General features: G+C 35.8%; 1 protein-coding gene across 2 annotated transcripts in view; it reads right to left on the bottom strand.

Annotated features, from left to right (window-relative positions):
* Positions 1-13,220, bottom strand: part of CCDC91 (coiled-coil domain containing 91) — a 277,346-nt gene that overhangs the window by 135,333 nt on the left and 128,793 nt on the right. For both annotated transcript variants that reach the window (XM_037144864.2, XM_053661500.1), the window contains exon 7: positions 9,149-9,226. In XM_037144864.2, the coding sequence (XP_037000759.2) occupies positions 9,149-9,226 (78 nt within the window). The remainder of the gene's footprint in view (positions 1-9,148; positions 9,227-13,220) is intronic.

The following is a 13,220-nucleotide window of genomic DNA, read 5'->3' as shown; positions in this document are numbered from 1 at the left end:
TTGTCTTGGCAGATGCATCTTTTAAATACAACACAATTAATATCTTATATACTGCAAGAGATGAGAACCAAAGGATTAAGATACCCTTACCCATGGATAAGGGTACAACAACCACTGAGGGCATCTTAAACAAACTAGCATCCCACTAATACAACTAGTTATTATCTTTAAATCAAACTCACATCACTGATAGTAATGTTTGATAGAGAAAACTACAGACATAAAGAACTGTGAAGTCTGAGCCAGTGTGTGTACTGGAGAATAACAATTTCAAGGAAAAAATGCCCAATTAAACAAGTAAAGGAAAATTCTTATGTTACTTGGAGTAAACAATTTTAGATGTGGTGTGCTCCTCTGGAAAGCCTTCCAAAATGTACATTTACTTTACTGTTAATTCTCAGGATAAATGACTTAAAAAATCATGACAAGGAAAAAAAATAAATGAAATTAAGTAAACATCATGGGGAAAGTGGCATACGTAGTAGCGCATTAGGTTAGTTTTAGCTTTGTTTTTCCTCTGTACTTTAACAGGATTTCACATGTTTTTTTCAGTCGGGAGTGAGCTATTTATTTTCTGAAAGAAGAAAAGAATTCAGGTTTTTTAAAAGGAGACATGACTAGGAAGGGCGGGGCCACAGTTTCTTTCACTTAAGTGGACAGTTCCAAAGACTGAAATAAGAATCCAAATTGTGTGATTTGGGGATGACAAGATGTTGAAATTGCTATGCTAGAAAATTGTGTGTTAAGTATAAAAATATTAACTATAATAGCTAATACTCATTAACAGCTTTATTCTCAGCCACGTAGTATTTGTTGTTTCATGGATCCTCATAACCCTTGTATGAGTAAGTTCTATGGCTTATTCTCTAATTTACATATAAAGAACCTAAAATTTCCATATAAGAAATTGTCCAAGGTCATAAGTACTTTATCCAGCTCTGTCTGACCTAAAAATAATCAATCATCTCTTCTAATAGAAGTAAGTACTGCATAGAGCAAAGGTAATTAAAGGTTTTATATATCATTATTAAGTGTAGGAAAAGATTGGATCACTAGCCATCGTAGCGATGCAAATTAAAACCACAATGAGATACCACTTCACACAGGTCAGAATGGCCATCGTAAACAAATCAATAAACAAGTGTTGGCAAGGTGGTGGAGAAAAGGGAACCCTAGTGCACTTGGTGGGAATGCAAACTGGTGCAGCTACTGTGGAAATCAGTATGGAATTTCTTCAAAAAACTAAAAAAGAAATTGCCTTTTGACCCAGAAATTCCACTGCTGGGAGTATACCCCTAAGGATCCTGAAACATCAATTCAAAACATACTATGCACCTCAATGTTCAAAGCAGCACAATATAGAACAGCCAAGTGCTGGAAGCAGCCTAAGGGCCCATCAGTACATGAGTGGATCAAAAAACAGTGGCACATTTACACAATGGAATACTACACAACAGAAAGAAAGAAGAAACTCCTACCCTTCCTGACAGCATGGATGGACCTGGAGAGCATTACGTTAAGTGAAATATTCCAGGGGGTAAAAGACAAATACCGTGTGATCTCACCTATAAGTGGAATTTAATCAACAAACCAAACAAGCGAGCAAAATAGAACCAGAGACATGGAAAAAAAAGAATAAACTGACAGTGACCAGAGGGGAGAAAGAATAGGGAAAAGAAAAAGAAGTGCCATCAAGGAACATTATAAAGGACCCATGGACAAAAACTGGGGGTGACTGAGTGTAGGAGGTGGGGGTGGCTGGGGCAGGGGAGAGTTGTGGAGGGGAAATGAGGACAAGTGTAGCTGAACAATAATAAAAAACTAAATATAGAAAAAGATAATAAATACATAATGATAGTTCAAAAAATTTTGGCATTTACAGTTGTTCCAGTATATATTAGGTTGCAGATTTTTTTAACTTAGTTCCTGCGGTGGATGATTTGAAGTAGTATGAATAAGGAGTTACTAAAAGTACTAAATTCCAGTTTGATGAGGTTGGCTAATCCCTGAAATACAGGATTAGTACAAGGTAAATCAGAATTTTTAATTCTTTGTGAAAAGTTTTATCATAACATAGTTTATTTCTATTTTTAAATCAGGAAATGCTGATCACATTATTTGGGAGCTTTAAAAAGTACTATTTCACTTCAACGGTGGCAGGTACACAAGATATGGTAACAAAAATATACTAGAACTTTAAGATTTCTTTTTAAATCTGATTGCCAGTGTAAAAAATTAGGTGCTCATTCAGATTAATGTGGTTTAAATTAATATCTGAATCCATGATAACTTGCTGAAATAAAGCCCCAAAACATTTTCTACAATTCTAAAGAGGTACAATATGAGAACTTACTCATGCAAAAGAACAGTTGCACTTTTTTTAAAAAAATGAAGTGCTAAATAAAGCATGCAACAAAATGGATGAATATTGAAAACATTTGCTAAGTGAAAGAAGCCAGTCACAAAGACCACAAATAACGATTCTATTTAGAATGAAACGTCCAGAAGATGCAAATCTATAGTGACATAATATGGATTAGTGGTTAGCAAGGGCTAGGAGGCAGAGTACTTGGAAAAGTGAAGAGTGATTGCTAATAGGTAAAAAGTTTCACCTAGGAGTGATGAAAATGCTCTAAAATTAGATTGTGATTATGGTTGTACAATTATGCAAATATACTAAAAACTACTACATTAAAAACTTTAAATAGGTGAATTTTATAGTATGTGAATTATATCTCAATAAAGTTATTTCAAAATCATAAAATATTAAAATAAAATAGTATCATCAGCCTTCTCTAAATCAAAATACATGACTAATAAACTTCCCTCTGTAGTAATCATTACTGGATTATTATTTCAGCTTCTTGGGAGTCACAGTGACAAGTGAATAAAAGCCTTCTGTATTATATTTAGACTGATTACAGTTTCGGAAATATGTATGGAAAAATGTAAACTAGCTCCAAATGATTTGAATAGTTTAATGTCCTGCAATCAAACTGTTTAATAAAGAAATCCCTAAGCCTTATCATAAGATGAAATACAGAAACAGTAAACAAGTTTGGAGTAATAAAAAATAGTAAGTCACACCATCGGTGGTATTGGCATTTTACCAGTTCAAGTTAAATGTAGAAGCCTCGCTCCCTTCCCCCTGCCTTATGTCCTTTATTCTCCTTTGTTTACAATATAATTTAAAAGAATTTTTCCTTCACATACATACAGAACTACATCAGGCATTGCTATAATGTATTAGTACACATAATTTAGAAACAAAAAAACAAACTCTATTGCATTAGCCAAAGACTAAATATATAGACAAAATATACACAGACAAAAATATAGCCATATTTTTTTATCTTTGTTTTTCTCTAATGTTCTAGAATTCTTTCCTTTATCTTTCCTTTTGTATAGATAACATCCTTGGCCATCGTTCCAGGGTAGGTTTGCATGACAAAATTTCTTAGTTTTCCCTCATCTGAGAACATATTTTCTCCCTTCAACTCCAGAAGTATATTTTCACTGAATATAAAATCTGGTTTGATAGTTGTTTTCATTCAGCATTTGTTCCATTTCCTTTTGCCCTCCAGGGTTTCTGATGAAGTATCCAGTATCATTCTATTTTTTTAATTGATTTTACAAAGAAAGAGGAAGGGGGAGAAAGAGATAGAGAAAAACATTGATTTGTTGTTCCACTTATGTATGCATTCATTGGTTGATTCTTGTGTGTGCCCTGACTGGGGATTGAACCTGCAACCTTGGCATATAAGGATGATGCTCTATTTAACTGAACTACCTGGCCAGGGATGTTCCAGTGTCATTCTGTTTATCTCATGTAAGTAAAATGTCATCTTTCTTTGGCTACTTTCAAGATTTTTTGTTTTTAATTTTCAGAAATTTGACTATGATATGTGTATTAGTCACAGTCTCTAAAAAAATAGAACCAATAAAATGGACAGACAGATAGGTACTTTAAGGAACTGGTTGTTATGGAGGTTAGCAAAGTCAGTACATGAAGGGTCGGCTGTCAGCCAGAAGACCCAAGGAAAAGTCTAAAGGCTATCTGCTAGCAAACACGCTCTTGCTCGGAGTCAGTCAGTCTTTGTTCTATTAAGACCTTTAATGATTAGATAAGGCCCACTCAATCAGGGTGGGCAATCCACTTTACCCAGCCTATGGATTTAAATGTTCATCTTATATAAAATAGTCCCTCACAAAAACAACCACAATGACGGCTGACCAAATATCTGGGCACCATGGCCCAGCCTGATTGACACAGAAGTTAACCATCACAAAAGTCTTGGAGTGGAATATTTTGGGGTTTTTGTTTATCTTGTCTAGAGTTCACTTGTTTGTTTATCTTGTCTAGAGTTCACTTGGCTGCTTGAGGATGTACTTTCATTTCCTCTGACAAATTTGGAAAATTTTCAGCCATTATTTCTTTGAATATTTTTTCAATTCAACTCTCTTTTTTTCTTTCAAGGACTCTGACGACATGAATTTTAGATCTCAAAGATCTTTAAATCCCTGTTTATTTGTGTTCAGTCCATTTTCTCTCCATCATTCAAACTTAATGTCCTCTGTTACTCTATTTTCAGATTCACTGATTCTTTCCCTATTATGCTTTTGAGTTCATACTCTATTTATTTTGGTCATTGTATTTTTTAGTTATAAAAAGTCCATTTGGTTCTTCTTTAAATAATCTATTACTCTGCCGAAATTTTCCATTTGCTGAAATTTTTTACTCTTTCATTTGTTTCTAGCATATTCATTATTGCTCATTAAGTCACTGTTATGATGGATGCCAGCAGGGTGCTGACTGACTGTGGGAGTAGAGGGTGGTGGTAGACGGCGGAACGGGGCAGCAGGGAGCAACAGGGGAAAGCGGGACAACTGTAATAGAACAACAATAATTTTTTTAAATCCTTGGGCAAGAATTCCAACATTGCTGTCAACTCAGTGTTGGCCTCTGCTCACTGTCTTGTTTTACTCATGATGAGATTTTCTTGGTTCTTGGTAAGGTAATTTTCAAATGAAACCTGCATATTTTAAATTGCATATTAGCAGATTTCCTCTAATATGATACTACTTCAGCAGGGATAGAGGAAAATGTCAAGAGAAGCCCAGGCCCCTGCCTCATTCTCTACCAACAGTCAGGGCAAGAAGAACAAAGACCTCCTCACTGTTGATGGACATGGTTGGGATTTCAACTGTCCCATTAGAACTTCACTGTTATCAGTCTGGCTAGGAGCAGTAAGGGTGCTGCCTTAGTGTGGCCCAATGGCCTCCGCTGACACTATGAGGTGAGGGGTGACCTTATTACCACTGAGCCTCTATTAAATATTCATTCACACATAGCCAATGGGGAAAGAGAATAGCATCTCATTACCATGGGACGGGTGGAAGTTTGCGTTTCCCACATGGCTTACCCTGACACACAAGCGGGAGAAAACTTACCACCCAGGGGGACCCAAAGTCCTGGTTCCCAGTCACCCTTCTTGGACACTGCCCCCGTGGGGAGAAGGAAGGGTACCCTGTCATGGCCTAGGGTGAGTGGAAGTCTAGGTTCTCTAACTGGCTCTTGCTGGTAGGGCTGGGGATGGGGCCACAGTTTATGCTGCAATGTTTGGCGGGAAGAAAATAGTTATTATCTAATAGTTTTCTGCCTTTTTGAGATGGAGGCTTTTCTTGTCTTTTGGGTAGAGATAACAGGCTTTCCCTGGGATTTGTTGTCTGTGCCTATTTGGTGTGTTGGGTTTTTCTCTTCTCCAGCATCTGGTCTGGAGCAAATGAAGTAACACAAACAAGGAGACAAACAAACAAAAAACAGGAAACCCAGTGTCATGTAGTTACTTGCATCCCAAGATTCCAAGCCAGTCTCACTTTTACTAGTCAGTGTCAACATCTCATGTCTGTTTTATACATTAATGCTCAGGGTTTATTTTTAGCTGTATTTAGTAGGAAGAATAGGAAAAATGTCTACTTCATATGTCTGGAAGCAGAGGTTGATGCAAAAATAGTATATCTTTGTATTTTTTTATACCTTAGTCGGTATGTTCTACTATCTTTTCTAATGAAATATTTTCTTCAAACTCCTCAATAATGTTTCAGCTCAACTTGGAAGGGGTAAAAAGACAAATCACACCTAGTCCAGGATGTGTCAGATCCCTGGGAGCCAAGAATGGTGGTTGGAGGGTAACAGGTTTCTCTAGTTCAGTTGCCTACTTGAGTAAACACCTGCACAGGTAGAAGAGGTAACAGTGTAAAGCCCTGAAAACCAAAGTATCAGGAAAGATATGGTTTTAGGCTCCTTACTTCTCATATACGTATATACACTTCTGGTATATACATATACACTGGTGTCTATGTAGGGAATACATATCCCATTAGACCAAGGACTCATCTATTTTGTTCAGTGCTACACCTGCAAGTCTCTGCCATAAAAATGATGTCAATAGTGTTTCTTGAATTAAAGAATACAATGCAAAGAGAATATTCACACTGAAGCTATTCTCATAGCAATGGTTGTTAGAAGGAGTATTTTGGTTTATTTTTGAGTTACTTAATGATTAATGAATCAGCTATCAAAATGTTTAAATATTTTAACAAAACAAAACTTTAAAATATACTAATAAAAATTAAGTTGCTATCTTAAAAAAGGAGAAACATAATAAAACAATCAAATGAATTTCTCATGTTTGAATTTAGCAAGAGAAAATACGAAAAAAAACCTTTTTTTCATATTCCATAGTGAGACATAATTAACACTTATAGACATGTAATCTACCAGAAAAATACTGCTCACTTTTCCTGCCTGATTTACTTTCATTATTTTTCCATACTACTATGAATTTGGTGCTCAGTATGTTTTTAGATCACCTGGATTATAAAATTGCATGTGATAATTAATAGATTAGATATTATTCTTCCTGAGGGTATTGTAATGTTATTATACCAAATGTTAAGTTCATCACTAAATCAATATCTAAAGCTATATAAAATATATTTACATCAAAGTTCCCTGCTGTAGAAGAATTTACGTAGTTTTCATGTTAACTGGCTTTAAGTTACTATGACAAATAAAATATAACTTTGTATGTGATCTGGTTCGATTCCTAATCCTTTTCAGTAAATCATAATACCTAATGCTTGATACTTTTAAATCCTTTTTTTAAAGTTATTAACAAGTAATGATACTAGACAAAAAGGAAATAAAGTAGCTTACAACCAAATTTCCTCAAAATACAATCGCAAAATATATTTACAAATTTTTCACATAGGATTTTAACCACATTAGTTGGCAGTGTTGAAAGTAATATACAATAAACATATTTTCAGCAAAGGAAATTGTATGAATCTAGAACCAAAAAAGGATTTAACATACTAAATACTGAGCTGTTTAGAAATATATATAAGTATACACTGTAAATACTTTCAAAACATTTAATTTAAATGTCATAATAAACAGTAAAAAATAAAATTCATCCAAGAATATATCACTTACTATTTCAAAAGAATTATATAAATTCCAGTGTTTTAATTCTACCTACCATTACCCTCAGGGAAAAAAAGATGGTTCAAAATAGATCTTATACTTTTCCCCAACTCAATAACTAAAGCTGGTTTATATTAGCAGAACTAAAAATTCACAACATTATAGAAAGAGCCAATAATCACAGCTGTAAAAACCAGACATTTTTTGAATGACCTTCTCAACAACTACACCAGTTTCTATATGGGGCCAAGTTGCAAAAATAACCTTTCATGTCCCAGGAGCTATCTACCAGATCATTTTATGGAAAGGGGGAAAGTTTTTCATTTAAAGTAATTTTGGATGTACTTCTTATGTACTTTTATACAAATGACTTGCTACAGGAATCTTTTTCACATTAAATTATCAGCTAACTAAAATGACATTAATTTCTATCAAGCTTAGGAATAAAGATTAATTGACAAAATATTTATATATTCCACATGAAATAGAAGGATTTTTAAGAAAACATTTAGTGTAATAATGAACAATCAAAAACAAAACCAAATTCCTATACAGGTAAAGCAATTGTGGTATGTATGTACTATGGAATACTACAGAATACTGACAAAAATAAAATAAGTGTATATAAACTGACATTAAAATATCTCTAAGTCATATTGAGTAAATATAGCAAGAAACAAAGAACAGATTGAGTAGAAAAACATTTTTGTAAAAACAAATCCAAATTACAAAGTATGATGTGGAGATATCTATATCTATATCTATATCTATATCTATATCTATATCTATCTATCTATATCTACAGAGAGAGAGAGAGAAAACTTTGAGAAAATGCACATCAAACAGCTAACAGTGTTACCTCTGGGAAAATTGTTTGATTTCAACAAGAATGTATGCTTCTTGTGGAAAAAAAATGTAATATGAAATGTTAGGAAACATTTTATTATTAAACACTAAATTGCTTTAAATGATTAAGCTTTGCCCTGGCTGGTATGGCTCTGTGGCTTGAGCACCGGCCTGAGAACCAAAGGGTCACCGGTTTGATTCTTAGTCTAGGGCACATGCCTGGATTGCAGGCCAGGTCCCCAGTGGGGGGCATGCGAGAGGCACTGACACATTGATGTTTTCCTCCCTCTCTCCCTCCCTTCCCCTCTGTCTAAAAATAAATAAGTAAAATCTTTAAAATAAATAAATAAATGATTAAGCTTATACAAGCATAGAATCAAAAGAATAGTACTGCGTATTACTCATATTGACATTTATCACAATTTCTGCCATACTTAAATAAATACTGAAATCTACTTAAAATATTTAAGAATAAAAGTATAACAATGCTTTTCAGGTTTGTATCATATCTTTCTTTTTCTATGAGAAGTAGAGCCATAATATAATCCAAAAATTATTTCTATAGTATTTTGTTTTTGAATCTTTAGCTGCCAATCTTATATCCTCAAATATTCGATCTATAACTTCTCAAAGGCAGCACTACATCCAGCATTACTAAGCAGGCTTTTAATGAACATTATAAATCAACTGAAAGGAATTCTTTACCAAAATAAGACTACACTAGAATTCCACAATTTGTGTATGTTTGCTTATGCCTATGTTAAAATTTTTTACTAAACTTTATCAAAGTTTAAAAAACTCTCAATCCTCTACCTTATATTCATCCACAATAATGCTGAGGGCTTCATGACCAGCTTTCCTCATGTCTTCCAATTCTTGTTTGTGTTTTTCCTGAAAAAAAAAAAAAAAGAAATTAAATAATGATTTGTTCTTTCATTTACAAAATAGTAAAACTACTGACTTTTGTAGACATTAATAAGCGTGTGGTTTGTGAAACATCAGTGTTGCAGCTGAAAAATGAAAAGCTATTCATTAAAAAAGTTCTGTTTAAAAGCATTAGGGAGGGCTGGGGCAATTAAAAATGAAAGGGATAACTGAAAACGGAAACCTGTCAGCTGAGAGGCGAGATCACATAAGGCAATGGTGCTGTCCCTTTGAGCATGTGGCAATTCTGGCCCTGGATCAAGAGGCAGAAGGCCTTGTATTACTTGAACAAACCTTTGTCTTTAAACTTTTTTATTACTTCTCTAGTAGTACGTATGCGGATCCCAAGAAGAACGATTCACTTGATGTGAACCGTGAGAAGGAATTTATCTCCTGAGACAGACTCCTCATGATCACTGGAGGACCCAATTTTATGAATCATAACAGCCTAGCAGCCATCTGCTGACTGGGGCTCCTCACACATCTGTATACCTGGAAGAACCCTGGGCTGAACTGTGGGCTTCCTGCACTGCTTGTGTATGTGAATTGTGAAGAGCAAGACCAATAAAATGGCATTGGTCCAATCAAAATAGAACAAAGTACATAAAACAAAGCTAAGTCACTCATGTCAGCCAAGATGGCTGCCAGTCAGCCATGACACTTTGGTTCAAGAGGGAAACCACCTAAGTCAGAGCAGACACATTTGGGAAGAAGACACAACTAAGATATCTGCACATGTGATCAAAAAAGCCATGTCTGCATAGCAGGACCACCCACAGGCTCCTTGGGAAATTCCCCACTTTCCATCAGGGGTGCCAAGACACTTATCAAAAAGGCCCAGAAGGGTGGAGTACACCACTTTCAAGATATAACTGAGGCAGGCTCCAGACCACTGCAGAGACAGCCGAGTTCCACACACCACAGTGCTGCTCCACGCCACGCTGATCTCCCTTGGCATCAGCTGCTGGCAGCTCTGCCCTGCTGGACTAAGGACTTTGTCTCTGCCCTGCTGCCTATGTGGCTCCAGAGATCTTTCCTTGTAAGACACTGACCACTCCCTTGCCCACCGTGCTGTCTCCTGGACCTGCAGCCTGAGACACTGGGATTTGGGTTCATTATCCCCCACTGATTGCTCTGTGTGTGTGTTGGAATTCTCTTAGATTGTTAGAATGTGAGCAGGATATTAACATACGTTGATGTTCTACTTTGAGTGAACCTGCACTTAATAAAAGCTGAGTGAATAGCACAGTTGCTGTGTGTGACTCTTGTCTCTTCCTTGGTGCCGGCTGCTCAGCAGCCCGCTAGCTGAGTGGTTTGCCCAGCTCACTTATAGGAAAGATTGTATCACGAACGTACTCTCTGGACACCAATGCAGGGAAACCCTGGTTTCATCTTTCTACCAAAGGACTGAGAACTACCCAAGCCAGTCAGAACCACACAATTTGGACACCTAATTTACATAAAACAGACCTTTTGGAAACTTGGATGGGAACTCTAGCTACAAAAGGCAGCCCTGTCCTGACTAGCATGGCTCAGTTGGTTGGGCTTCCTCACACAAAGCAAAGCAAAAGGTCACTGGTTTGATTCCTGGTCAGAGCACGTGCTTGGACTGCGGGTTCAGTTCCTGGTTGGGGCACATGCAGAAAGTAGCCCATCAGTGTTTCCATCTCTTTTCTTTTTTAAATTATTTTTCAAGTACAGTTCTCCGTCTTCTACTCCCATCCCAGCCCACCCCCCCATGCTCCCCACCTCCCTCCCATCTCCACCCCCCTTAGCTGTTGTCCATGTGTCCTTTATACTAGTTCCTCTAAATCCCTTCCCTTTTTCCTCTGAAATTCCAGTGCTTCTATTTCTTTTCGATGTATCTCTCCCTCTCTTCTCTCCCTTACCCTCTCTCTAAAAATAAATAAATAAAATCTTAAAACACAAAAAGGCAGCTTCTCCTTTGCCTGGGGATCCTACCTGAATTTTCTACTTGAATCTCTGTGTCCTGGGCTATAGCTCCTTTTGTTCAAATAAATGCTTTTTATTCTTTCTTACAGTCTAAAATTAATTTTGGTTTATACATATACACCAACAGTTTAATACATAAAGTTTGAGAACCACTGGATTACGGTGATCGACCTCCCATTTTATCTTCCTAGGGAAGAAAAAGAATGGACTTTCTTTGGACAATGTTAACATTCCACAGAGCCTTTTCAATTTTTCAAAACACACAGGTACACACAGCTTTCAATACAACATTATCAGAGAAGACAATAGAAGACACCAAGAAAAAAAGAACAGGAAAAAAAAGGCCCATCAGTGATTCAGTTATTAGTTATTGAGAACATTAAAATATGTGTGATTAATGTGTTTGAGAAAAATATTTAAAAATGGATAGGCTAAAGACTGTCATTCAGAAAACTGGAATTCCTAAAATAAAAATTCTGTATCTGAGAAATATGTGCTGTTAACAACTCAATAGATGAGATGAATAGTTGATTAAATGGAACAGAAAGCAAGATTAGGGAACCAAAAGATAGTGGAAGTACAGCCTACAGGGAAAAGAGAAAAAAAATGATGGAAAATACCAAGAAAACTTTAAAAAGATATGGAACATAGTAAAAAAATCAAATAGACATGTCAAAAAATGAAATGTGGTAAGCTGATAATGTTAAAAATATAAAATAAATTTTAATATGCATGAATTCAGAATATTACATAACCTACAGATATTTCTAAAAGTGATCAAATATTGTAAAATACTGTATCAGTAAAAATGACTTTTAGGATGAAATAAAAAACTCCTAGAAAAAAACACAACTTTGGAAAACTGAAACATATGATTAAAAAAACTGAATAGTTCTGTATGTGTTCAAGAAATTGAAGCTATATTAAAAATAAAAAAACCGCTGACCAAGGAATCTCTAAGCCCACACGTCTTAAGTAAATTTCAATAAACATTTCAGAAAGACACAACAGAAATCTAACACATATTCTTCCAGAGCCTAGGAAAAGAGAGATTATTGCCCCACATATTTTACTACGGCAGCATATCCCTTATACTAAAATTTACAAATGTGTCTTTAAAAAATAAAATTAGGAATAATCTCTTTTAAAAATATAAAAACTAAAATATTAGCAAACTGAATCTAGCTGTATATAAACAGGGTAATGCATCTCAGCCAACTGGGAATCACTTCAGGAATGTCAGCTTGGTGGAAGCGATGTACACCATTCCAGGGCTGAAGCACAAAAACAGCCCACACAACCCTCCACACATTTCCTTTCTTCCTCTATTTGCTTGCTGGGTGTCAATGCCCAGGAGGACAATGAAAGCCACGTGTGGCAAACAGCACAGCCTCTGCCAGCAAAGGAGCCTGAATGACTGCAAGGAATGACTGCACCATCACTCCAATGACTTTTGAGAGAATATTAAACTTTAACTACACTAAAGATAAAAGATAATGTGAATGGTTCTCGTTCATATACTGCTACACTTACTTGTTCTTCAACTCCCTCACTTACTATATTTACTGATGTAACAGGTTCTGTTTCATCACATCATCTAATTTCCCTTTCTGCTACGTCCCTAATATATCTTATTGTAGCTAAGCCATTATCTTCCCAAATTGCCTAAAGTTCCAGGCGTACCCAACTGTTTGGCATCTCTGGGCCACACTAGTAAAAGAGTTGTCTTGGGCCACACATTAAATACACTGCAACACATAATCACGAACACACAAAAATCTCATAATGGTTTAAATAAGTTTACGATTTTGTGCTGGGCTGCATTCATAGCCATCCTAGGCCACATGCAGCCCACAGGCCGTGGGTTGGACAGCCCTGGACATAAAGAACCACTAGAGAAACTTTTTATAACACTGATTTTTATTGGCATGATTATCAATCTATGGCTCATGGTAGCATTCTTTTTAAAGTCATTTTCCATTTCTGTAAAAGCTGTTCTAATAAAAAC

The sequence above is a fragment of the Artibeus jamaicensis genome, unplaced genomic scaffold (genome assembly GCF_021234435.1).
Source record: "Artibeus jamaicensis isolate MK-2021 breed Jamaican fruit bat unplaced genomic scaffold, CSHL_Jam_final contig_233, whole genome shotgun sequence".
NCBI classification, from domain to species: Eukaryota; Metazoa; Chordata; class Mammalia; order Chiroptera; family Phyllostomidae; genus Artibeus; species Artibeus jamaicensis.
The sequence above is the reverse complement of the archived record's forward strand: the minus strand, read 5'-3'. Positions and strand labels throughout refer to the sequence as shown.